The sequence below is a fragment of the Hakea prostrata genome, chromosome 4 (assembly GCF_041222555.1).
Source record: "Hakea prostrata isolate BN-2017 chromosome 4, UWA_Hpros_2, whole genome shotgun sequence".
In the NCBI taxonomy this organism is placed as follows: Eukaryota; Viridiplantae; Streptophyta; class Magnoliopsida; order Proteales; family Proteaceae; genus Hakea; species Hakea prostrata.
This window is the reverse complement of record NC_142603.1, coordinates 16363756-16390883: the sequence shown is the minus strand read 5'-3', so window position 1 is coordinate 16390883 and position 27128 is coordinate 16363756. Positions and strand designations below refer to the sequence as shown.

General features: G+C 35.6%; 2 protein-coding genes and 1 pseudogene across 3 annotated transcripts; 2 read left to right on the top strand and 1 right to left on the bottom strand.

Moving 5' to 3' along the window:
- Window positions 1-1476: 1476 nt before the first annotated feature.
- Window positions 1477-3347, bottom strand: LOC149018195 (putative clathrin assembly protein At4g40080). Its single transcript, XM_089154305.1, has one exon. The coding sequence runs from the start codon at window positions 2875-2877 to the stop codon at window positions 1768-1770; it is 1110 nt and encodes a 369-aa protein (XP_089010431.1). The 5' UTR covers window positions 2878-3347; the 3' UTR covers window positions 1477-1767.
- A 5502-nt stretch (window positions 3348-8849) lies between these two features.
- On the top strand, window positions 8850-11394 carry LOC149018194 (wall-associated receptor kinase 2-like; annotated as a pseudogene). Its single transcript, XR_016172898.1, has 3 exons — window positions 8850-9720; window positions 9843-10013; window positions 10182-11394. The product of XR_016172898.1 is annotated as a wall-associated receptor kinase 2-like (transcript).
- An 8300-nt stretch (window positions 11395-19694) lies between these two features.
- LOC149018193 (wall-associated receptor kinase 2-like) lies at window positions 19695-22396 on the top strand. The gene is given in 4 exon segments (XM_089152509.1): window positions 19695-20575; window positions 20699-20857; window positions 21074-21943; window positions 21946-22396. Coding segments are annotated over 4 exon segments (2223 nt in total). The 5' UTR covers window position 19695; the 3' UTR covers window positions 22260-22396.
- Window positions 22397-27128: the final 4732 nt, after the last annotated feature.

Genomic DNA, 27128 nt, shown 5'->3' with positions numbered 1-27128 from the left:
ACAAAACTAGGTTTACTCAAAAAAAAAAAAAAAAAAAAAACCAAACTAGGAAGATAGATTTTTAATGTTTTAAAACTTATCTAAATAATATATTATATTGTATTATTGTTTTATTTATTTTATTTTAAAACAAAAATCCAACAATGCACAATGTAACTTAGATCATTTGTGCATAGTGGAAGGCACAATGTACCTTAAATTCTTTTGGAATATCATGGGGTATGAAATAGAATGTAGGGAGCAGTGCTCTACAAATGTAATTTTTTTTCTGATTTTATTATTATTTTTTTTAATTTTTGTCTTTTATTTTTTCTTTTTAAAGTTAATAAAAATTATCTTTTAGCCAAAAAAATGTAATTTTTAAAAAATTTTGCCTTTTATTTTTATCATTTTTAAGTTAATAAAAATGACCTTTTAGCCCAAATATTAAAAAAATAGTTAAAGAAGTACTCCAATTTTGATTTGACTCATGTAAAGAACCTAAAGAAGGTCTTCCAATGAAACTCTTGCACTTTATACGTCAAAGAGTTGTGAACATGGCTATCTTTTAAAATTACTTCAATTTGATGGTGTCCATGATTGACCTGTATTTTATCCTTTTCTTGGTGATTGCATCAATATATTTTATCCAAGTCTCTTAACAACGATTATATAATATATTTTTTTCATAAATAATTTATATTTTATTTTCCCACAAATATAATATTATGTTTTTCTATTATTTAAGATTTAAGAAGGGTTGTTCCATGAAAATTTTCAATACGTATTTGAGACTAGGGGTTTAGGATTGCTGCCCATGAATATACATTAATAAGAGTCGTGTCAAAAGTATAATTATTATCCAATGTTCATTGAAACTTTTTGAATTCTAATAATTGAAGGAGAAAAATAAAACCAATAAAACGTAGGACTGCAATAGGGTCGGGTTATTACAATTTCAAGCTCAGCCCTACATATTTTAATCTAAGCCCATTCCTCTTCGATTTTAATTCATAGCCAATGATTATTGTCCTTGACCCTAAGCCTTACAAGGCCAAACCAATCCCATTTCCACCCTTTAGTCATTTCCTTTGCTTTAATTGGCCCTGTCTTTGGTCCTAATTAGTCATATATTTAGCCATGTTTGTCCCTAATCTTGGTCCTGATTTATCCTATTTTTGTTCCTATTCCTAATTCATTGAGATCAATCAAGCATCAGGGACAAAATTAGGATCAGGACTAAGATCACAATCAAAGCTAGAATTAGGGACCAGGGTTAAAGCAAAAAATAGTGACGGATTGAGACAGGCTTAGTGGGCCAAAGAGTAATCCCAGACCCGTCCTTGGCCCTATTTAGGGCCAGAATATTTTGATCATAATCCACCTTTAGGGCAAAATCTTGAGCCCAAGCTTTATTCAGGCCAGAACGGACTTAAGACGGACTTAAGTGGGTCATGACCAAACTTTTTTTTTTTTTTTTTTTTGGTAAAGAGGACCAAACTTACACCCCTAGTAAAATACAATATATGAATCACCACAAATAGATGAATTCAGCTAACCTAACCCTGCGAGTCTATTTTAACCCAAAAAAAAAAACCCTGCGAGTCTATGGCAAAGAAAGGCAAAACAACCAACTACTCACATTTTACATACAAAAATAGCAAACCCAAACTCTCAAGTCTCAACCATCACCACCGACGGCAATTTAAATACATGCAAAAGATAATAAAAAAATGAAACTTTTGTATTATCTATTTAACATTCTTGGAGTCATGTCAGGTTATATTATCATCTAGTCTTTGTCATACATTGATGATTCAAGCCCACATGGTCAACAGCATTTAAATTTGAAATGGAACCCAAATCAAAAGAGAACCGATTCGATGAGAAACGCGCCGGGTCACCGATTCTCAAAACTCGGTCTCCAAACCGAGCCGACTCGCTTCCCTTCTCCACCTTCTCCATCAGCAACAATCTCCTCTCTCCATAATCCTTCACACTTCCAATCTTGGTTCTCACTTCCCCAATCGAATCCCAGAACAGATCAACCATCGTGTTCTTCTTGTTTATGAACAAAAACCCTATTATCTTCTCCCTGCAATTTTCCAATCTCTTCAACGATCGAACCAAATCCACCGCTTCTTCGAAGCTTAAAGAATTCACTCTTTGCTGAAACTCATCGACCTGAAACGAAATTTCCATCTGGGTTGATCGGTAATCATCACCCACCAAAGATATCACCTCATGAACCAATCCGTTTCCCTGGGCGAATAGCGAATCTGGTGCTCTGCAGATCTCTTCCACTACACTCACCAAAGACCCCACTTTTGTCAACAAATCGTAATTCAGAAACGAAGTTAACTTGTTTCTGTGCTCCGCTTTATGATCAGAATCCGATGAAAGGTGAAACCCAAGAGTCCGAGAAGTGAACAACAACTGTTCGAGGAAAGTCGCATACCATCTGACCCAAGAAGATAATTCCCAAGATTCAGGGGAAGCGTTGTCGCGGAAGTTGGAGAGGTTCAAGTAGTTGCGGCCACCAGTGGAAGGGTAGATGGAGAGCTGATCTTGGAGGATGAAAGAGCCTCGCCGGATTATATAGTGGATGGTGATGAGACACTTGAGTGCTACTGTGGAGTTGCGTGTCTGGTGAAGACGACCCATCAGAGAATCGATGCAGGCTGAAGCGGTGAGACGAGAACCACGACCGAAGGAGAGCAGGGCTTCGATTTGTTTCTCGTTTGGTGGATTTGAAGGCTCGTGTGTGGTGGCTCTCAGTACTGCAACTTGGAGACCGACGTTGCTGGGCTTGGATAGCAGAGCTGCTTTGCTCAAAGATGCTGTGTCTTTCAAAACTCCCATCAGATCTCTAAAGCCGCCCTTCGTTTTTGTCCCCATTAGCACACATAAACGACACAAGAAACAGAGAGATGGGTTCTGACTTCTGATCAAGAAGAAAAATTCCCAAATCTTAACCTAGATCGAACTTCAGTTTTGAAAACTAGGATGATATAGCAAAAGTGCCAGATTTGCACCTTTTCACTTGCCCCAAAGTGATAAATCAGTTGAAATCTTTGATTTCTAAAAGATTCAAAACCAGTAAAGAGGGAAGATTCCGTTGCTGCTTTTACTTTAATAGAAAATAAACAGGTGGGTTTCTGTGTTTTTGGCAATTATAGATCCCTACTTGCTCCAAATATTCATACATGTGTACAAGCAAGTCTCCACGCCTCCAAGTAGCAACCCTTGTAATATCTTAATAGGTTAGAAACCCATTTTCCCATCTTCATAGACGAAGTCAATGTGACAAAAAATCATCTTGTTTTCAAGTTTCTTCCTCAGACGATTTCGTCCCAGACGACAATGACGTGTTTGAAACCACCTGACCTGGTGTTATTGATCTCTGTTTTTTTTTTCCTACTTGTATTCGTATGAACACAAACTTTTTTGGGTAATACCCATGAACACAAATTAACCCCATATACGTATTTGATCAATCTCTTTCAAATGCGAGCAAGTTTAATAGAAATGACATTAACACATTGAAATCGTAGTCAAATAGTATCTTGAAGTGTCATTTACTCAATACTTTTTGTTAGTTTACATGATATAAATAGGTAATTAATTACATCATTAGACGACTACTGAGATGTCATAAGTTGATATAGATTATCTCATCATACTTAATATTAATTACTCAAAACTTCTCAAAAAGAAATAGATGAATGCCTGACAACCAGTCAACCACTCTAACGTATTTCATCTTTTTACACAATTGTTGTGATCCCTTGAACAAAGTCCCTCTCATTCGACCTATGTCACTAGTCACTTCGTAACCAAAAAAAAAAAAAAAAAAAATCCCCTCCCTTTGAGGTTTTGAACTATATAAGAAGAGAGGTATGGTCAGTCGACTTCTTATTTTTTATTTTTTTTGGGTGTCTAGACCAGCCCTTTTTTTGGGTAGAAACCATCCTTTTTAGTAAAGGAATTGATCCATTCTGAAAATGAACCATATAAGAACACTACAAAATAAATAGCAAACAACACAACATTTCAAGAATATTTTAAGGCCTGTTTGGTTACATGAATCTAGAGATTTCAAATCTATGGATAAATGGGAGATATACCTGTTTGGTTATGTAAATCTCTAGATTTATGAAATCTAGAGATTCACCTTTTTACATTAAAAATGTGAATCTGTAGATTTATGGGTATAAAGTGAAATTCAGGAATTTCATCTCTAGAATAAAAATGTCAAACATTTGAACCATGACTCTGTAAATATTTTTTTAGGATAAATCTATAGATTTCATTCCAAATATTCAAGCTAACCAAACAGTTAATTTTATGAACCATGACTCCACATATTTGAAATCTATAGATTTGAAATCTCTAGATTTTTTAAAATCTTCAGACTCAAGTAACCAAACAGACCCTTAAATATAAAAGAGACACTTCAAAGTATCTTTTAACTTTGCATAATGGTATATTTCTTGATTTAAAAAAGATTTACTTCATAAGATTGTTTAAAAAAGTTACCTTAATGGATTTTAATTTTAAAAAAAATTAGTTACAATTTATTTTAATACTTTTCCTTCCTTCCTAAAAAAACCTTTTAGGGTACGATGATAAACGGGGTTAAACGACCTACAACTAAACAAAGGAAAAACTCATTACCCAAAAAAAAAAAAAAAAACCCGAGAGAGAGGGGGGGGGGGGTGAGGTCCTAATAGAACATCAAAGAATTCATCACACAAACTGTTATCTTTGACATCCAATCAAAGCTCTGCTGGCATCCCTTCCTACATGAGCGAAGCGGATACACTCGCTTGCAGCGGCATTGGTTTTGATCTTGGTGACTAGAATTGCAAATGTTCCCTGAGGTTGGGTTTGGACCTCCAACAGTTTGATTGCCTAAGCCGAGTCTAACTCTATTATGACGTGCAAAAGTCCCCTTGAGTTTGCGATTTGCCCTCCTTCTAGGATAGCCTCTAGTTCAGCCTTAAACACTAGACAACTCTAGATGCTTATGGTGAAGGCTTCTCTGTAGTTCCCTTCCCGTCTCTAAATACCCCGCCAATCTGCATAAAGTTGTTGTTATCTTTGACGGAGGCATCAACGTTGCACCCAAGTTAAGTTATCTCTGGTAGTTCCCCCGTACAGGTGCGCAAGTTGGGTCCGTTGATGCTTGGTTTGGTTTTCCAACTTAAACTTAAGTTAGTCTTTATGTTTTCTAGGGTCCCTTGTGGATTGTTTGCACTCTTAAATTTGTGGATTTCTTGGACATTTGGATTTCATTCTAGTCATTGGCAGGTGATGAATACATTATCATGTATTGTGTATTTGATTTGATTCTATTTTTTATGATTGCAAATGTCGTATATATGATCTTATGAATTGTTGTGAGACTTTGCATGAACATAAGGTGACATGATATTCTATGCTTATGTTATCATTCAATCCATTCAATTGATATTTGAGATTGTGAAATGTGATGAAGTTGAGTGGCATGGTACTACCTACGTAATTATATATTAACTCGGCGTTGTGGGTTCACCCATTATCCATGGTGCCTTATCCACTTAGATTCACTAGGTGCATGGTCAATAGGTGTCTAAATGCATTGGCTAGTAAACATTGATTAGGAAATTTTTAGGGTTTGGGATCTATGGGGTTGAGGGGGAGGGATTTATTCTTGTTGACAAGGATCACTGGAAGTTTAAATTGTTGGTTTCTCAGTCAGTTAAAGTTTCTTTAGCTACTCACTTGTTGAACTTCCATTGGTCATTGTTATGGCCTAATTATTTATATTGAATTTGTTTAAATTTATCTTTTCTAGTTGTTCGGTTCTCTTATGTATCATGTGATATGTATTAAACCTGACTTGACTCTTATTGTGAGCATTTGTGTAGATTCATGACCTTTTTGGCAAGGATTATTGGTTTGTCCCAAGTGGTCATTGTGATGATTGAAAGGCTCTGTTGACCTAGTTTGTGTTTAGGTATGTCACCCATGGTTTTGTCTTTGAAGTTTACACTGATTTCATGTTAAAGTCTTTCCTATTTCTAAATACTAATATTACCTAATTTGGTTGGAATGTGTAAGTCTATTTGGTGGGTTGGTCCCTCTTGAGGTTGTATTCTTTGTTTTCTTGTATTATTGCTTGTGGTGATGTCCAGGTATGTTTGAAGGGGGCAAGTTTGGCATTTATAGATGAAGGGGGAGAATTATGAGGGCTCTCTGCAATCTGGCCTTCTTTGGTTGCATTGAATCGTGGTTTATTCTTGGTTCAATTTCATCTGAGCCGGCGCCATTTGAGTTCAATTGAGCCAGGTTATAAATTGTTATATTTTGGTTCATTTTGGTTTAGGCCGTTAGTAATGTGAGGTTCATCTCTTTTTTTTCTCTCTCTCTTCCTCTCTGTTGCAATTTGCAATTCTAAGGTTCTTGAGAACCCAGATTTCTCTTCTCAGTTTTGCCTTGATTTTAGCATGTAATGGTTGTAAACGAAGGGGCGTCTTGGTGTTTTGAGATCACAATGGCATGATCTATCTTTGTTGGTGTTTATTGCATGTATTTGTAAGTGATTCAAACTCTCCTACAGTGGATCGGGCTTCATTCTTGAACCTCAGAGATGTAGATCTTTGGATCGAACTCCATTATCAAATCTCTTGTGTTTGTATATGATTTCCTCTCATTCTCTCTTGCAATCATGTATTATTCACCATCGGTTCCAACAAAATGCAAAAGAGAGTCCAAATGCAAAAACCAAACAAAGCTAAACAGTAAAAAGAGGAACTCATGAATTCTTTGATTCTTGAAGAAAATGACTCGCGCACCAAGGTTTAATCTCTGACTATAGAGTATGGGAGAACCGTCGATTCTTGAAGAAAAGAAGTCGACAAAAGTTGATCTCCAATTAGGGCTTGCGAAATATGGGGTTTGGGATAGAATAGACCCAAGGGTTTCATTTTGTAAATTTTGTAAAATATTGAACTCCTGAATGTAATAAAAAAAAATCATATTTATGCATGTACCCTGTAATGTGCTTTAACACCATCCAATCATTCCTTGTACACGTCGCAAAATCTCAATGCCTCTCTGTAGCAAATAAAAATCCAGTTTTTCTTGCTCTTATGGGTTGTAAGAAAAGGGTAGCTAAAATTTTAATTTCTTCTCAAATCTTGAACTATGTTGGTGATTAAAATAATGAACTCCCTTGCCATGATTTGTGAGCCACGTAAAAATATCGTTTGCTGATTTCTTTCCCTTTCGTTCTTGGGGTTGAATGTTGTTATTTGCTTTGTGTTTGTTTATATGTTATTTGCATAATGCTTGTTTGGATGATTTGTCTAATTACCCGATTCCTAGTAGAGGGTCTTGGTTGCTACGAATTTTCAACTTAATTAAAACATTTTCCTTGTAACAGTAGTCTTGTCCAAGAAGGTTCATGTCATAATTCAGACAAACCAGGTGAAAGGAGCCGTGTTTGACATTTTCTTCTTTAATGATCAAATTCGTGGGCTTTGAATAAAAAAACTGCATGTCGACCTATTCTTTTGATTTTTAGGTAGATGCATTACCCATTATTGTGAGGCGTAATTGTGGCTCAACAGCCATTAGATCAGCTTGGTTGAACACTCATAAAAATCATATTCTTAAATTTATTGAATTAAATCTTAACCGCCTACTAAATCTGCAATTTCATTTGACACTTAACCCCATGACACATTCTTGTGAATCACAAACTTGATTAGTTAACACGAGCAGTCTCACCTATCCACCCAAACTCACATGAGATAGTGAGTTCCATAGAACAAAATTCCTTCAAAACTTGTGAAATTTCTATCGAAATTTTCCATTTTGAGAACCTCAAAACGAAAAACTAGGGGACCGAAAAAAATCCCAAGTTTCGATCGAAATAGTCGAAATTTTTTCGAAATTTGTTGAAATCTGGTTCAACCCAGCTGGACCACCGGTTTATAAGAAAAAAAATTTCTAAATTTCATGGGAAACATGCGAAATTTCGTGGAAACTTGTGATTTTTTCCTACAAATTTTGTAGTTTTCCAAAATTTTCAATTTTTTTTGTTTTTTTCATGTTTTCCCAAATACCACAACAAATACCCCCTCCATCAGGACTTCCCTATCCAAATTGCATATTCCCTCAGACTAGTTATCTTAGACATGTTGATGACGAAACTTATAAAGTTACAGTTGTCGATTACTTTGACAACCATATGCATAAAATGTCATGGGATGTCTATCTTTGTTGGTTGGAGGAGAGGATGTTATAGGCATAGTACTACCCAGCTCACAGGATGGATCCACTTTTGGCACTCATCTTGGCACTAAGTTAGAAATTATTGAATGTTATGTACTTAAGTAGTTAAGTTTATAGTGTACTTCTCGGACAACTCCACATTGATGTTATGTACATTAAATGACATATCTACATTGAATTTTTTAACAAAATACAGTCATTATGTTCTTTATACTCTAATTAGCTTAAGCGCAGAAGTCTCAACCTAAAATACTCCCTAAAACATGTCGAAACTTTCACGAAAAAATCTTAAGTTTCTTCGAAATTTTCTAGTTTCCTGCCTAGGTTTTCCATTTTCACCTGGTTTAAACTTGAGTTTCTCTTGAATTTTTTTTTATGGTGAGATCCACACTTATAGGTTTAGGTGAAGTCTATGGTAGGTGGATGTGTAACCTAGCTTGGTCAACACGAGTACTGATATGACTTTTCAAAATCAACAACGTTTCAATTACTTCAAATTCGTGAACAAGAAGTAGCTACTCTTCCCATATTGCAACTGATCCAAAAATATATATTATAGATTTATAGGTAACCTGCAAAACTATCAAATGAAGAACGAAGCCATGGGTCGTGTTGTAGTGTTCCTTCATGAGCTCCTTCTCATCCTACAATGGCTAGTTACAACATCAGCTACAGCGTCTTCATTAGTTGCTATTCCTGGTTGCCAAGATAAGTGTGGTAACATCTCAGTTCCCTACCCATTTGGTTTTGGAGATTCAAGGTGTTACAGACTTGGGTTCAATCTAACCTGTAACAACACAGGGCTGTTCACAGGAAGCCTGGAAGTTTTTAATATTTCATTAGAAGGCCAAGTAAGCGTATCGAGCCTTGTAACTAAAGATTGCTACAACACCTTGGGTTATCGATCTTATCAACAACCTACGCTACAATCTGTGGAGGGCACACCCTTCACATTTTCTGAAACAGAAAACAGATTCACTGCCTTGGGTTGTGACACTACGGGAACCCTCGCGGCCAACTCGTCTTTTTTCAGCGGGTGTAACATGTTTTCCATTGCAGAATCTAATGTGATCAGCGGTCAATGCGCAGGAATCGGCTGTTGTCAGACATCCATTCCAAAGGGGTTAACATACTTGGCTGTATCCGTTAGCAGCAGCGCTAACCACAGCTACGTTTTGGATTTCAACCCCTGTGGCTATGCCTTCCTCGTAGACAAGAACTGGTACGATTTCTCAAAATCAGATCTAATGAATTTCACCGATCAAGTGCCAATCGTTCTGGATTGGGCAATTAGCTGGCCTTCAGTGAACCAGAAATCCTGTGAAGAAGCTATGAAAGATCCCTCTTATGCATGCGGCTCTAACACTGTATGTGATGTCTCCAAGAACGAGGTTGGTTATAGCTGCAACTGCTCAAGTGGTTACTAGGGGAACCCTTACCTTCAAGACGGATGCCAAGGTAACCCAGAATCCCTCTTCCTTCATGGAACTTTTTTCTGAACAAATTCCAGCACTTCAGATAGATTTGTGCTTTAGATTTTTATGGTGCTAATCTCTCGAGACAAATTTTGTTTGTTGCAGATATAAATGAATGCGAGGATCCAAATACTAATCTCTGCACCTACCCCTCTTTGTGCACAAACCTACCAGGGAATTACAGTTGTTCCTGCCCTCATGATTATGAAGGTGATGGATGGAAAGATGGAACTGGTTGCAAATCAAAGCAATTCCCAGTGATACAGGTCACTGTAGGTAAGTTTCTTCTCCTCTACCCTTAACATATTTATCAAAATATAGAGTAGAGGTCCTTAGCAGGGAACTTTTCCTCAGCCCTTGAGCAACAAATTTCCTTTTGACCAAAAAAACTCTTCCCCAGTGAGGTTTCTACATAGGACTGTAAGCTTTTGTCTCCTTTTGTAGGTGTTGGGTTAGGTCTCCTGTTTCTACTTATTGGCAGTTTATTGGTTCTCTGGGCACTTCATAAGAGGAAGCTTAACAAACTCAGAGAAAGTTACTTCAAGCAAAATGGGGGTCTACTATTGAAGCAACAAATATCTTCATATCAAGGATCCACTGAGACGGCCAAAATCTTTACTGCTGAAGACCTAAAGAAGGCAACAAACAATTATGCCGAGAGCCAGATCCTCGGTCGAGGAGGCTACGGTACTGTATATAAAGGAATTCTACCTGAAGGTAGATCTGTTGCCATTAAGAAATCTAAAGTAGTTGATGAAAGTCAGATTGATCAATTTATTAATGAGGTGGTCATTCTCTCCCAAACCAACCACAGAAATGTTGTTAAGCTACTGGGTTGTTGCTTGGAGACAGAGGTTCCTTTACTAGTATATGAATTTGTCACCAATAAAACCTTATCCTATCATATACATGATCAAGGATCTAAGTCTTCGATTTCATGGGAAAATCGGTTGAGGATAGCTTCCGAAACAGCAGATGCGCTTGCATATTTGCATTCTGCAGCTTTGCCACCAATTATCCATAGAGATATTAAGACTGCAAACATTCTCTTGGATGATAAATATACAGCGAAAGTCTCAGACTTCGGAGCTTCAAGGCTAGTTCCGGTGGACAAAACCCAATTAAGTACATTAGTGCAAGGAACTTTAGGTTATTTAGATCCTGAATACTTTCATTCAAGTCAATTGACAGATAAGAGTGATGTATATAGCTTTGGTGTGGTCCTTGTGGAATTGTTGACTGGAAGGATAGCACTTAGTTTTGACAGGCCTGAAGATGAGAGGAATCTAGCTATGCATTTTGTCACCTCAATGGATAAAAACAATGTTTGGCAGATTTTGGAATATCAAGTGCTGCAAGAGGGGACCAAGGACCAACTCCAACAAGTCATGGAAATTGCAAGAAGATGCTTGAGACTGCATGGAGAAGAAAGGCCAAAGATGAAGGAAGTGGCAATGGAGCTTGAGGGCTTAAGGAGGTATGTTAAACATCCTTGGGCTACACAGAAATCTGAAGAGACAGAGTATCTGCTGCTTGGTGAACCAACAGACTCGCTTAATCAAAACAGTGTTGGTTGTGATAGTTCCAAAGGTCAAGTGAGCATACAATTGACTACTCTTAATGGGAGATAATCACATTGTGTATACAACTCCATATAGAAAATTCTGTAAATTTTATTCAAACTGTTACGTCATATTGCATAGTTTAGCATTTAAAAGGCCCTTGTGTGGGGTTTTTCTTTTTCTTTTTTTTTTTTAATTTGAATCAGATGATTACGAGTTTGTTCACCCAATTCCCATTTTTGTGTTTTTCCCCTATCTCCTGTCTCTCCCAACATCACTTTCATTTTTTGATAAAGTATTGCTCAGTTTATGATTTCAGTTTACATGTCAGAGTAAACAGAGCGATCGAGATGAATCGCAAGACAGATGAGAACATAAAATATAATGAACAATAAAAGAGGGAACAAATGAAAACTAAGAAGAAAGGAAATGAATGATGTATTTTAGATCAAGAAAGCGAAAGCAACAATGCTGAAAAGGGAACTTCCATAGACCTATGCCATTATCTTGTCAATCTTTTCTTGAACAACCAAAATCTACCAAACAAATTAAGGAGTCGATAAACCCAAATTGTTAAGCCCTCTTACCTAAAACAACAAATATTGAAATACAATTGCTTTGAGATTGATCAAATAAAATTGAGAATAACTCACCCCTCTTTTGTCATTCATCATAAAAAGCACCAATACCTACTTGGTTTGTGGCATTTGCCAGAAGATTATTTCGAGTTCCAGGTATCCAATGAACCAGCATTAAGTATGTGGGCTCAGCATGGTGGTTCTGAAATCCCTTCTGTAATTCCACTCATCAGATCCAGGGAAACATGAGTAACTGAGTAAGTAAATGAAGACGAGAACTTAATATATTTTTCCCACCCAGAATTACCTTAACAGCAGCTTCAACAAGATTTGCAAGTTCAATAGGTACTTTAATCCAAACACCCTTCTTCCCCTGTAGAAATCTCCACCAATTTTATCAACCCCTACTTTAAATAAAGATAAATCATTATTGTTGTACGGTTGTACCTAACTAGTCATTGTCATGCTTTTTGTTTTTGCTATCCTCATATAGCAAAGAATTTAGATCCTTTCATTTAGAATCAAGACATTAGCTATTGATGAAAGATTACCAACTCAACCCTAGATGGTTCAATAAATTTATTTAAGTTAAATGAACCTATGTGAACCAATGATACTTTCAAACCGGATCAGAGAAATCAAATGGAATCAGACTTTCAAAGGCAAATTAGGGTTAGGTGTTGAAGAATTGAACATTGACGCTAACCTTAATCAGGCTTTCAAACTCGGATTGAAGAGAGGCAAATTAGGGTTATTTGCTTAGGAATTGAAAACTGAAGCTAAAAATAACCAGACTTCCAAACTCAGATCGAATGGAGGCAAATTAGGGTTAGATGTTCAGGCTTTCAATTTCGTCATCTATCTGTTTTCTTCAAGATTTCTTCTCTTTTTACTCTTCTACTATAGCTTATAATGATGTCTTTCTTCCATGGCTACTTCAGATCAGCCCCAAGTTCTTCCCGTTGCTTCTAAGTTGTGGAAAACATATTGTTACACCTAATTTGGGTGAGCCCATGAACCGGGGTGAACCGTTTAATACAATTGATTTTAATACTGGTTCCATCAAGAAGACAAGGATGAATTGTTGGGTTTATACTGAAAAGCTACATTTCAAGGACACTAGCTTTACTCAAAATGCCACATAGGCATTGCCACTTTACGGAATAGAAGTACACGAAACGACAATTGAAATGTCACTTCTCGAGAAAGAGTTGGATGCGTCATTTAATAAGCAGTTCGCAAATCTCAAGAGCTTAATGTTACTTGTCAAAATATCAATCCGCATTAAATGCATGTCAAATCAAGGGATTAGGTGAACTGATATTTCGAATAATATCTAAAGAAACTATATTACTTTCATGGCTTCTTGAGGAAGATTCAGGGCCTTGGCTTCTCCGAGCAAGCTAAGTGTTACTTTCAATCTAGACTCTCCATTGAACATATGCTAATCTAAGGGAGCAGGGGATTCTTCTCCACAAAAACATCATAGATTCTCAGTATAAAGGTAATAGATGAAAGATAGAATAAAAGCTAGATAAAAAAATAAAAATAAAAACAACAACAACATTTACTCTCCTACAATAACTCTCAGCATTGAATGTTCTTTGAGTTTGAAACACCTCACTAACGAGGTTTTGTTTTATCTTGAATTTGACTCAACCATCTGAGGTGGCTTCCCATCCATAGAGGCGGCTCACTCTCACAGTTCATTTATTGGGCAGTTATCTAGTTTATGATCAATTCAGTCTAGGGCTGAAATAGGGCCGGGCTGGGCCGGACTTTTGCAATCCCAAGCCCAACTCTATATGTTCTAATTTTGAGCCCATTCCCTCCTTGACCTTAGTTCAGGGCCAAAGATTATTGTCCCTAGCCTTAAGCCCAACAGGGTCAAGCCAAGCTCATTCCCACCCTGATTGGCCCTAATTGGGCAAAGTCATGATGGGTTGGCCCTGACTCTAATTGGCAATGATTGGCCCTAGTCCTTGGCCCTCATTGGCCTTGTTCCTAGGTTTAATTGGTCATATCTTGGACCTAAAATATCAAATGTAAAATAAATAAAATAATAATTAAAAAAAATATAAAATTATCATAAATAAACTAAAAATAAAATTTTTAAAAATATAAGATGATTCAAGTTCCTATAAAATGATAAAATAGTCAATAAGTTGATAGTGTTGTTTTAAACATAAATAAATTCACACTCCATAATTCTATATTGAGATGTGAAAGTCACTCATTGCTTTGGTGATGGATGAAAATCTTTCCCATTGATATCCTTATTAAAAAAAAAAAAAGTCCACATTCAAAACCTTGTTAACAAGTAAATCAATGATGATTTAGTATTGGTATTTTTTTCATAGTTGAAGAAAATGATATTTAGTTACAAACACAGTCATTTGTCCTTAATAAGTTTTTTTTTTTTCTTCGAAATATCACATTGGAAGCAAAATAAATATGTCAATATTCATGAGGAGAAGTTGGGGTGTAGATTTGTTAGATATTAATTCTCTATATACTAGTTTTTATTATTTATAATATATTATCTTGCCTTAGTCTAAAAAAAAAAAGATGTTTTTTGGGAACTAAAAATGACTTAGTATGAAAATAAAAAATTACCTTAAAAATAATATAAAAAGTGAACTCACAGATATGATCAAAATGATGACTCAAAACGGACTAAGTTATATCAATATTAATATGAAAATTAGGATAAAATCTAGTACATGATCATGGTCAAATTAACATTAAGACTAGAGCCAAATTTAAGATTAGAATCAGGGTCAAAATAAGATGGATGCTTACTATATTGGTAATGAGAATATAATTTATTTTTATTAATTTTCTACAAAACATAATCATGTTTTTAAAATTTGACATGTGTCAAGTATTCATCCATATGGATTATAATTAATTCCTCTCCATATGGGTAGAGGGTTCAGACTCAAAGCAAGGCCAAGATCAATTCCAAAATCATGGGCCAGAATCAGGGCCAAGATCAGTGCCAAAATCAGTGCCAGAATTATGGTCAAAATCAATGCCATAATAAGGGAAGTAGAGCCTTTTATAGAACTGGGCCTGATAAGCATTTGGGTAAGCCCATAGCCTCCAAGCTAATTTAGTTAACAATGTTTTATTTTGAATTTCTGGATCACAGAAGCCCAACCCACCTCGATCCTTGGATCTGCACAATTTCTTCCAAGAAATCCAACACATCTTATCATGCTCCTCATTGCCACCAAAAGAAGTGGGTGACAGCCTGCTTTATCTTTTTATGATGAGAGTTAGGCAGCTTAAAATGAGATGCCGCAAATGAGTTAAATGCAAGAACAACTGATTTGATGAAGATTTCTTTGCCTGCATGTGAAACAAGCTTCTTCTTCCAGCCTTGTAAGTTGTTGGCAGTGTTGTCTTGAATATCTTTGAACAAATTCTTCTTTGTTGCTCCAAACTCAACCGAAAGCCCTAAGTACTTATTTGGCCCCTCGCCATACCTAATTTTCAAAATGGGTTTTTTTGTAGTCCGTTGTTAATGATTTTTTTGTGGTCCACATAGAACATGAGACACAAGAGATAGGCCGCTAAGGTCAAGGCATGGTAATAACCATCATAATATCATCATTTGTGAGTATATTTTGTTTATATTCTTCTTTGTGATTGTGCATCCATGCTCAACAAAACATCATTAAGCTAAGAGATATAGTGTTGGGTTCAAGGTATTACTACACAAAGTAGAGCGATGAATTGTATATGTTTCATCCTTTGTGTTTTTGACTTAAGAATGCAATTGATATGATCTTCCTAGTACTGGGGTGTTGTGAAAAATGACTCTAGTCAAATGGCACTCACATCAATTAAAGCATTAGCATATCCAGCCAATAATACAATCCATCTGGATCTTTTTTTTCTCTTCTAAGAGTATAAAATCTCATTGACATTTCTTTTTCTTTTTTTCTTTTTTCAAAAGAGAAAAAAAGGCTAATTTTGAAAATGTATTTTAAACTAAGTTTTATTGTCTAACATAAAATTTGAATAAAAACATAAGTTAGCCAAGGAGGTACCTTAAGGGGGCGTGTTTCATATTTAAAAAAACCAGCAAAGATTTGGATAATGTACAATGGGTCTCGAAAATATCTGCATCGTAAATTTTAGAATCCATACCTTGTTCAAATTCAAATTCAAATTCAAAAAAAAAAAAAAAAAGAAGAAGAAGGAAAATGAACTACCTTATTGAATGTTGTTCATGCTCGCATTGAAGGCTTCGATTCTTAGAGAAGGATAACAGTGGAATGACAAGATCTCCTAGTCGTTGGACTATTTCACTGTCATCCACATTGGAAAACAAGAGATAATATTTTCTACTCTTTGTAGAGCTCCTAATTTGTTTGCATTTTTCATTATAACCGGAATCATCATCATTTGAGTTAGACCATTGAGGAAAACAGTTCCCTCTCAAAATGCAATAGCTAGCTAGCTTAGTTGTTTAGTACATCTTTATATCATTACAGGGTTGCTCCATTGGTAAGATCAACATCTCTTAGTGAAGAGGTTGTTGGTTTGATTCTACTTGATAGAATATTATGTAATACCTCTATTTTCAATATATAAAAAAAATTTAAATTTAGAAACAAAATTTGAGAAGAAAAAACTTTCAATTCTCACAAGTTATCCATGGAGAAACATAACAAGTAACTGTAGGAAGGCAAGGTGACATAAAATGAGAAGAAATGATACCTAATTGGATATTTGGATTTATATCATGGTTCCTTATAATTGAAGAGATATTAATTTATATATTTCATCATATACATAACGTATATGGGTTATTGAATGATATAGATTATATAATTCACAGTGTAGATTTTTAATTAAAGATTTCTACACTTATCCTTATGTTGAAAGTGAAACTTTAGCTTAGAAGATTCGTATTCAATTTATAGCTATTCTACTCAACATATTATCCCTTGACTTCTCCATCAAATAAAGTTTATTGATATTTTCAAAATCATTATTCAAGTTGAAGACATGCACGCACATGTACTTTTACTAGGTCATATATAAATTAGCAAATTGCTCTGACACCCCCAAAGCAAAGGCTTTTAAACTTTGACATGCCACTTGATCTTTGAAACTCATTTAGTTCCAGTTTCACTAGAATGAACCTTAGACTTGTAAATTTATAGTCGAAATTTGCCTCCGAATTTGTATTCGTATTCGTTTATGGGTATCCATATCCGTCCTCTTAGCAATTGGATTCGGATTCGCATAATTGCTTATCGGATCGGATAATTTCCGAAAAAAAATTATTCGGATAGAGTAAAGTATTCAACATTTTTTTTCTCTGAAAATAGATGATAATCGAAATTGAATACTAGTAATCAATAATCGATAATTGAAAATCGGAAAATTATCCGGTTAGAGTAAAGTATTAAACACTTTTCTCTGAAAAATGGGCTAATAATTGGATTTGGAAACCAGTAGTTGGAAATTGAAAATCGAAAATAAAAAATATAAAAAATGGCAATCACCAATCAATAATCGGATAATTTATCGGATTATTGTCGGATATCCAATGTTTGGTTGTGGTATCCTCTAAATCCGATCGGTTTGATTGGATACTGGTGTATCCAAACCAAATCCGATCTATTTTTCAGCGTAAGAATTGATGGTGCTACACTTTTAAATACTATTATACTCTTATATATAAAGAAGTGGCAGAACGGCATAATCTGCAATTCTCCAGTAGATTTATATTCTCCAACAACCCATCAAGATTTCCTTCTCACCTCAATCTTTTTTGTTTCTTTTGTTTTTTACATAATTTAAAAGATAGCTTTGAAATTTAAAAATGAAATTGACGGTTTAAGAAGACACTTTTTGCCACGGTACTAAGTAGCCGTAGCATATAGTTTAATTGTCAGAGTCTCATTATTCATATGATTATTTACCACAGTAACAAATTCCTGTAGCATATAGGCTAATGATTCATCGTCGTATAGGCTATCATAGAACACTATTTGTCAAGGTAATTTATTAGTATATAGTGTAATTGTTATTGCTGGAGTAGTGTAACAACTAACACTTTTTTGTTGTAGTGTCAGGTTTTTCTTCTCAGTTTTGCCTTGATTTGAGCATGTAATGGTTGTAAACGAGGGGGCTTCTTGGTGTTTTGAGAACGCAACGGCATAATCTATCTTCATTGGTGTTTATTATATGTATTTGTAACTGATTCAAACTCTTCTATGGTGGATCAAGCTTCATTCTTGAGCCTCGGAGATGTAGATCTTTGGATCGAACTCCATTATCAAGTCTCATGTTTTTGTATATGATTTCCTCTCATTCTCTCTTGCAATCATGTATTATTCACCATCGGTTCCAAAAAAAATGCAAAAGTGAATCCAAATGCAAAAACCAAACAAAGCTAAATAGTAAAAAGAGGAACTCACCGAAATATGTGATTCTTGAAGAAAATGAGTCGCCAAGGTTTAATCTCTGACTAGGGTATGGGAGAATCGTTGATTCTTGAAGAAAAGAACTCGACAATGTTGATCTCCAACTAAGGCTTGTGAAATATGAGGTTTGGGATAGAATATAGCCAAGGGTTTCATTTTGTAAATTTTGCAAAATTTTGAAATCCTGAATGTAAAAAATAAATAAAAAAAAAAATCATATTTACACATCAACCCTGTAATTTGCTTTAACACCATTGAATCATTCCTTGTACATGTCGCAAAATTTCAATGCCTCATATTGTTGACTACAGTCGATGTAGCAAATAAAAATCCAGTTTCTTGTTGCTTTTATGGGTTGTAAGAAAAGGATCTATCTCTCTTATTGTCTCTTCTTTGTTGTTGTACCATTTGTAGTTCAAACTTGGATTGAGGGGTTTTTTTTTTGTCAAGAGCCAAAAGGTGTGAAAGGGTGTGGTGCGTTCTTGATGGTTTAAGTGATGTGATGATGTAACCGGTTTGAACTAACGTTGTACTTTTTTTCTCAAATCTCGTTTGTTGATTCCTTCCCCCCCCCCCCCCCATTTTCTTTATTGGTAAAAAGATATTTTATTAGAAAATAAAAGAACTATCGAGGAAACCACCCAGTGAGTGGCAACTTTCCCTCTCATTCTTGGGGTTGCATGTTATTAGCTTTGTGTTTGTTTATATCTTATTTGCATAATGTTTGTTTGAATGATTTGTTTAATTACCTGATTCCTTGTAGTGGGTCTTGGCTGCTACGAATTTTAACTTAATTAAAACCGTTTACTTGTAACAATAGTCTTGTCGAAGAAGATTCATGTCATAATTCAGATGAAAGGAATCGTGTTTGACATTTTTTTTTTAATGATCAAATTCGAGGGCTTTGAAGAAAAAAACTGCATGATCCATTTTTTTTTTCGGTAGATGCCTGACCCATTCTTGTGAGGCATAAATGTGGCTCAACAGCCATGAGATGGACGCTCAAATCATATTCTTAAATTTATTGAATTAAATCTGCAATTTCATTTGACACTTAACCTTATGATCCATTCTTGCACTTAACCTTATGACCCATTCTTCTAAATCAAAAACTTGATTAGTTGACACGAGCGGTCCCACCCATCCACCCAAACTTACATGAAATAGTAAAATCCTCCTCCTAAGGTGGATGGATCATGGATGTGTGACCTTGACTGGTCAACACGAGTTCTGATGTGACTTTTGAAAACCAACAACAACGTCTAATTCCTGACCAAAAAGAAGATACTCTTCCCTTGTTGAAACTGATTCAAAAAATATATATATATTACAGGGTAACCAGAGAAATTATCAATTGAAGAACTAAGCCATGGGTCGTCTTCATGAGCTCCTTCTCATCCTACTAGGGCTAGCTACAACATCAGCTATAGCGCTTTCATCTGTTGCTTTTCCTGGTTGCCAAGAGAAATGTGGTAACATCACAGTTCCCTACCCATTTGGTTTTGGAGATTCAAGGTGTTACAGAGATGGGTTCAATCTAACCTGTAACAACACAAGGTTGTTCACAGGAAGAATAGGAATTGATAATATTTCATTAGAAGTTTTTAATATTTCATTAGAAGGCCAACTGAGCGTACCAAGCGCTGTAACTCAAGATTGCTACAACATCTCGGGTTCTCGATTTCATCAACAACCTATGCTACAATCTGTGTCATACACACCCTTCACATACTCTGAGACAGAGAACAGATTCACTGCCCTGGGTTGTGACACCAACGGAGTCTTCATGGGCAAGTTCATGGGCAACGATTTACAATTCAATAATGGGTGTAACATGTTTTCCTTGACAGAATCCGATGTGATCAGCGGTCAATGCGCAGGAATCGGCTGTTGTCAGACCTCCATTCCAAAGGGCCTAACACAGTTCGTCGTAGATGTTAGTAGCACCGATGCCCACAGCAATGTTTTCAAATTCAATCCCTGTGGTTATGCCTTCCTCGTAGACAAGAACTGGTACAATTTCTCCAAATCGGATCTCATGAATTTCACCAATCAAGTGCCCATCGTTCTGGATTGGGCAATTAGCTGGCCATCAGTGAACCAGACATCCTGTGAAGAAGCCACGAAAGATCCCTCTTATGCATGCGGTTCTAACACTGTCTGTGATGTCTCCAAGAACGGGGTTGGTTATAGCTGCAACTGCTACAGTGGTTACCAGGGGAACCCTTATCTTCAAGACGGATGCCAAGGTAACCCAGAATCCCTCTTTCTTCATGAAACTTTTTTCCGAACAAATTCCAGCATTTCAGATAGATTTGTGCTTTAAATTTTTATGGTGCTAATCTCTAGAGACAAATTTTTGTTTGTTGTAGACATAAATGAATGTGAGGATCCAAATACTAATTTCTGCACCTACCCCTCCTTGTGCACAAACCTACCTGGGACTTACAATTGCTCCTGTCCTCCTGATTATGAAGGTGATGGAAATCGTTGCCAATTAAAGCAATCCCCACTGATACAGGTTACTGTAGGTAAGTTTCTTCTCCTCTACATTGACATATTTATCAAAATACAAACTAGAATTCCTTAGCAGGGAACTTCTCCTCAGGCCTTGAGCAACAAAGTTCATTTTGACCAAAAAAACTCTTCCCCAATGAGGTTTCTACATAGGAGTAAGCAATCTCTGATGCTAGCATAACCATTAAACTGAATACTCTAATCTTAAAAAAGCTTGTCTCCTTTTGTAGGTGTTGGGTTAGGTCTCCTATTTCTACTTTTGGGCAGTTTATTGGTTTTCTGGGCACTTCATAAGAGGAAGCTAAACAAACTCAGAGAGAGCTACTTCAAGCAAAACGGGGGTTTACTATTGAAGCAACAAATATCTTCATATCAAGGATCCACTGAGACTGCCAAAATCTTTACTGCCGAAGAGCTAAAGAAGGCAACAAACAATTATGCCGAGAGCCAGATCCTCGGTCGAGGAGGCTACGGTATTGTATATAAAGGAATTCTACCTGAAGGTAGATCTGTTGCCATTAAGAAATCTAAAGTAGTTGATGAAAGTCAGATTGATCAATTTATAAATGAGGTGGTCATTCTCTCACAAACCAACCATAGAAATGTTGTTAAGCTACTGGGTTGTTGCTTGGAGACAGAAGTTCCTTTATTAGTATATGAATTTGTAACCAATAAAACCTTATCCCATCATGTACATGGTGAAGGATATAAGTCTTCGATTTCATGGGAAAATCGGTTGAGGATAGCTTCCGAAACAGCAGACGCGCTTGCTTATTTGCATTCTGCAGCTTTGCCACCTATAATCCATAGAGATATTAAGACTGCTAACATTCTTTTGGATAATAACTATACAGCAAAAGTCTCAGACTTCGGAGCTTCAAGGCTAGTTCCAGTGGACACAACCCAAATAAGTACACTAGTGCAAGGAACTATGGGTTATTTAGATCCTGAATACTTTCATTCAAGTCAATTGACGGACAAGAGTGATGTGTATAGCTTTGGTGTGGTCCTTGTGGAATTATTGACTGGAAGGACAGCACTTAGTTTTGACAGACCTGAAAATGAGAGGAATCTAGCTATGCATTTTGTTTCTTCAATGGAAAAAACAATGCTTGGGAGATTTTGGAATATCAAGTTTTGCAAGAAGGGACAAAGGATCAACTCCAGCAAGTCATGGAACTTGCAAGGAGATGCTTGAGGCTACATGGAGAAGAACGGCCAAAGATGAAGGAAGTGGCAATGACGCTTGAGGGCTTAAGGGGATATGTTAAATATCCATGGGCTCCACAGAAATCTGAAGAGACACAGTATTTGCTACTTGGTGAACCAACAGACTCACTTAATCAAAACAGTGTTGGTTGTGATAGTTCCAAAAGTCAAGTGAGCATACAATTGATTACTCTTGATGGGAGATAATCACATTATATATACAACTCCATATAAAAAATTCTGTAAATTTTATTGAAACTGTTACTTTATATTGCATGGTTTAGCATTTAAAAGGCCCTTTTGTGAGGTTTTTTTTATTTTAATTTGAATCAGATGCTTACGAGTTTCTTCACCCAATTCCCATTTTTTGTGTTTTTCCCTTTATCTCTTGTCTCTCCCAAAATCACTTTCATTTTTTGAGAAAGTATTGTTCTGTTTATGATTTCAGTTTACATGCCAGTGAGCAAACAGAGCCATCAAAGATCAATCGCAAAACAGATGAGAAAATAAAATATAATGAACATTAAAAAGGGAGAACAAATGAAAACTAAGAAGAAACGAAATGAATGATGGATTTTAGATCAAGAAAGCGAAAGCAACAGTGCCGAAAAGGGAACCTCCACAGACCTAAGCCATGATCTTGCCAATGTTTTCTTGAACAACCAAAATCTACCATACAAAGGAGTTGACAAAACCCAAATTGTTAAGCCATCATACCTAAAAAACAAAATTTGAAATGCCATTTCTTTGAGATTGACCAATCCATATGTATATGGATTCTTCAACAAAGTCCCAACAGAAGAAGATCCATACAGAACTGAAACATGAGAATCTGATGCTCTGCTTCAACTAAGGATAACTCACCTCTTTTTGTCATTCATCATAGAGGAACCAATACGTAACTTGGTGTGTGACATATGCAGGAAGATTATTTCGAGTTCCAGGTATCCAATGAACCAGCATTAAGTATGTGGGCTCAGCATGCTGGTTCCGAAATCCCTCCTATAATTCTACTCATCAGATCCAGGGAATCATGAGTAAGTAAATGAAGACGAGCACTTAATATATTTTTCCCACCCACAATTACCAACAGCAGCTTCAACAAATTTTGCAAGTTCAATAGGTAATTCAATCCAAACACCCTTCTTCCCCTGTAGAAATCTCCACCAATTTCCTCAACCGCCAACGAGTAAAATTGGAACATAATCTATAGACCAAGACATGTGTGAGTGTGGATTATCTCCCCTGACTTTGTACTCCCTTGACCACTTTAAAACCACAAACTATGGAGGGTCCAAAAGCAAAAACTAATAAAATATTTCTTTAAAAAAAAAAACCAGTATCCTAACCGGACCGAAAGGTGACGCTGGATACACCAGATCCGATTCGAATGGAAAACCGCTATTTGAATTTGAATCTGAATCCCGTAAAAATTTAGAAAAAATTTAGAAAATGCATTCGAATCCAGAACTTTATCGATATCCAATAATAATCCGATTCGATAAACTATTCAATTATTGATTTGTGATTGTCAATTCTTTTAATTTTTGTTTTCGGATATTCAATGTCCGATTATCGATTATTAGCATATGTTTTAGAAAAAAATATTTAATACTTTACTCTAACTAGATAATTTTCAATTTCCAATTATCTACCGAACCGGATTTGAATTCGATTATCATCCATTTTCAGAGAAAAGATTGTTAAATCCTTTACTCTATTCAGATAAATTTTTATCCAGATATTATCCGATTTGATAAGCAATTGTCCGAATCCTAATCCGGTTGCTTAATGGATGGATACGATTATTTTCCGGGAAGAAAAATTACAGATACAAATACCTTTAATGAATACGAATGCGAAGGAGGGGACATCCATACGGTCACCAACCGAGACCCCCTTGTAATTTGTGGTCAATGGCCGACGGGTGCTCCCCGTCTGGGGAGATGATCCGAACTCGACATGCACAAGAAAATAAAGAAAATAGAAACAAACCAGAAGATTATTATTTAAAATAATAAATAAATAAAAAAAGTGTCTCTAAATGAAGATAAATCATTGTTAGGCTCTTTTTTGTATTAATTGTCATTCTCAATTATGAGAAATTTTCATTATTTTAAATTGTTTGGCATCTATTATGAGTTTTATTTTTATTTAAAATAATAGAAAAACCTCTAAAACTCATATTAGACTTTTTGTCTATTATGGATTATGGTGAGAACTTCATTCTCTTCATTTATGATCGATTTACTTATAATTTTATAGTTAAGATGAGGGTGAAATAGTTGATATACATCTTTTATAAAAACTATACTTTTTCCATATTTTTTTACTTGTTCACTATCACTTTCTAACAATTTTTTATTTTGACACCAGGCTTATTCATTCCATAATATTGATAAAATACCAAACACATCTTGACCAATGATAAACTATACCATAAAAGAGCAAATTGCACGCACCCCAAAAGAGACCGACAACCACTATGTAAAACACAAACACCCCAATTCATTAAACACATTAGTCCATTTTGTTAATGAAACTGTTAATCCATTATTTAGTTTTTTCATTCTAAAATTGCCCTTACTAAAATCTTAGGGGAAAAAAATTAATATTATTATCCCTACTTGTCTGCGATGTCTTTCTACCTCTCGTTCATCTTCTCAAAATTTGAGCTGAAAATCAAAACCATAGCTCTTTGAAAATCCAAACCAAATTGTAATAAAAAATTAAAAAATTGTATTGTAAATCCAATTGATACTTAGATGATACCAAATTTATTGAACTTCCAATTCCGATTAATCACACTTATCTATTTCTTCTTCTTCTTTTCCTCCTTTAATTTAGGTACTTCTTGTCTGTGATGGAGACTAATTGTTGTCCCTAACCGCTCAAACTTGAAATCAATAAAAGATGTTATTCAAGATTGAGCAATCAAGGAACTCTAAAATTGAAAAAAAGGCTTGCAAAGATTATTTCTCGATACCCTCTATTTTTCGCTTTGGTTTCATGTATTCTTAGAGAGAGAGAGAGTGTTCCTGACCGCTCAAATTTGACGCTCAAGACTCATTCTTTTTTTTCATTTATTCTTCTCAATCAGTTCTTAAATTGTACATGAATAAGAGAGATAGAAAGAGAGGAGGATTTCAAATGGTAGATCAGATGAGATTCAGCACAACCACCCACAGTTTCTTGGAATTGGGTATAATGGTCTTTCTATTTTAGATTTTAGTTGTGAAAGGGATTTAACCGCGAGCACGAACCTACGCTAGCACGGTACAGGGAGACGAGGAAGGTTTGCAAGAATGATAGGCTAGCGGCCGAGTGAAGGAGTATAGAGTCCCCAGCCAAGAGCGAAGGCGATAGTGTCATGCATACAAAGGGACAAAGCCAGAGTACAACAACCAGGACAAAAAGGACTGGCTCAAACAAAATAGAGGATAATCCCATTGGGGTACCGCAATACCTTAAAAAGACATAATAGATAATGAAAATGATACAAAAAGCTATTAATGTCATGCTTTTTGTTTTTGCTTTCTAATATAAGCAAAGATTTTAAATCCTTTCAATTAAAATCTAGACATTAGCTATTGATGAAAGATTACCAAACTCAACCCTAGATGGTTCTATAAATTTATTTAAGTTAAATGATAATATTCAAATAAGATCAGAGAAATCAATGATAATATTCAAACTGGATCAGAGAAATCAAATCGAATCAGATTTTCAAAGGCAAATTAGGGTCAGATGTTGCAGAATTGAACACTGACGCTAACCGTAATCAGGCTTTCAAACTCGGATTGAAGAGAAGCAAATTAGGGTTATTTGCTAAGGAATTGAAAATTGAAGATAACACTAACCAAACTTCCAAACTCAGATCGAATGGAGGCAAATTAGGGTTAGATGTTCAGGCTTTCAATTTCGTCATCGCCCTGTTTTCTTCAAGATTTATTCTTTTTTTACTCTTCTACTGTAGCTTATAATGATGTCTTTCTTCGATGGCTACTTCAGATCAGCTCCAAGTTTTTTCCTTTGCTTCTGGCCTTTTCAGCTTCTAGGGGTGTAAATGGATAACCGAAATCCGCTTCCGAATTCACAGCCGCATCCGTTTAGGGGTATCCGAATCCATCCGATTATCAATAGGATGCGGATATGGTATACCCCTTTCTTACAGAATATTATCCGTCCAATAAAATAATCCGATTAAGTTACTAATTTAGATTTATTATTCTTGTTTTTATAAATTTTACCTACAATATGTGACTATTTTTCTAGATTTTCTACTAAAATATCTACCAAAGTTGTTAAATTCTTAAATTTCAAAACTAGCCCTCACAAATAAAAAGGTAAAGATGAAAACAGGTAGTCAAAAACTTGTATTCAATCTATATTCATGTTCGTTTAGAAGAATCTACTTAAGAAAATAACTATCCGATTAATCATCCGAATCCGACAGAATCCGTCCGAAAACCGATAGGATATTATCCAAATCCGTCCGAATATAATAGGATGCGGATATGGATATACCACTATCCGATCCGAATCCGGTTTGTTTACACCCCTATCAGCTTCTCAGTTGTGGAAAACATATTGTTAAACCTAATTTCGGTGAGCCCATGAACCGGGGTGAACCATTTAGTACAATAGATTTTAATACTGGTTCCATCAAGAAAACAAGGATGAACTGTTGCGTTCATACGGAAAGCCACATTTCAAAGAGACAAACTCTACAGAAAGTGGCACATAGGCATTGTCACTTTAAGGAATAGAAGTACACGAAACAACAATTGGAATGTCAATTCTCGGAGAAGAGTTGGATGCATCAAAGCATTAAATGTGCCATTTAATGAGCAATTCGTAGATCTTGAGAACTTAACCTTAGTTGCCAAAACATCAATCCACATTAAATGCATGTCAAATCAAGGGATAAAGTGAACGGATATTTTGGATAATATCTAAAACCAACTATATTATATTCATGGCTTCTTGAGGAAGATTTAGGGCATTGGCTTATCCACCAAGCCAATCGTTACTTTCAATATAGACTCTCCATTAAGCATATGCTAATCTAAGGGA

Excerpts from the sequence above, each read along its gene's own strand:
- LOC149018195 (XM_089154305.1), bottom strand. The coding sequence starts at position 2,877 with ATGGGGACAAAAACGAAGGGCGGCTTTAGAGATCTGATGGGAGTTTTG.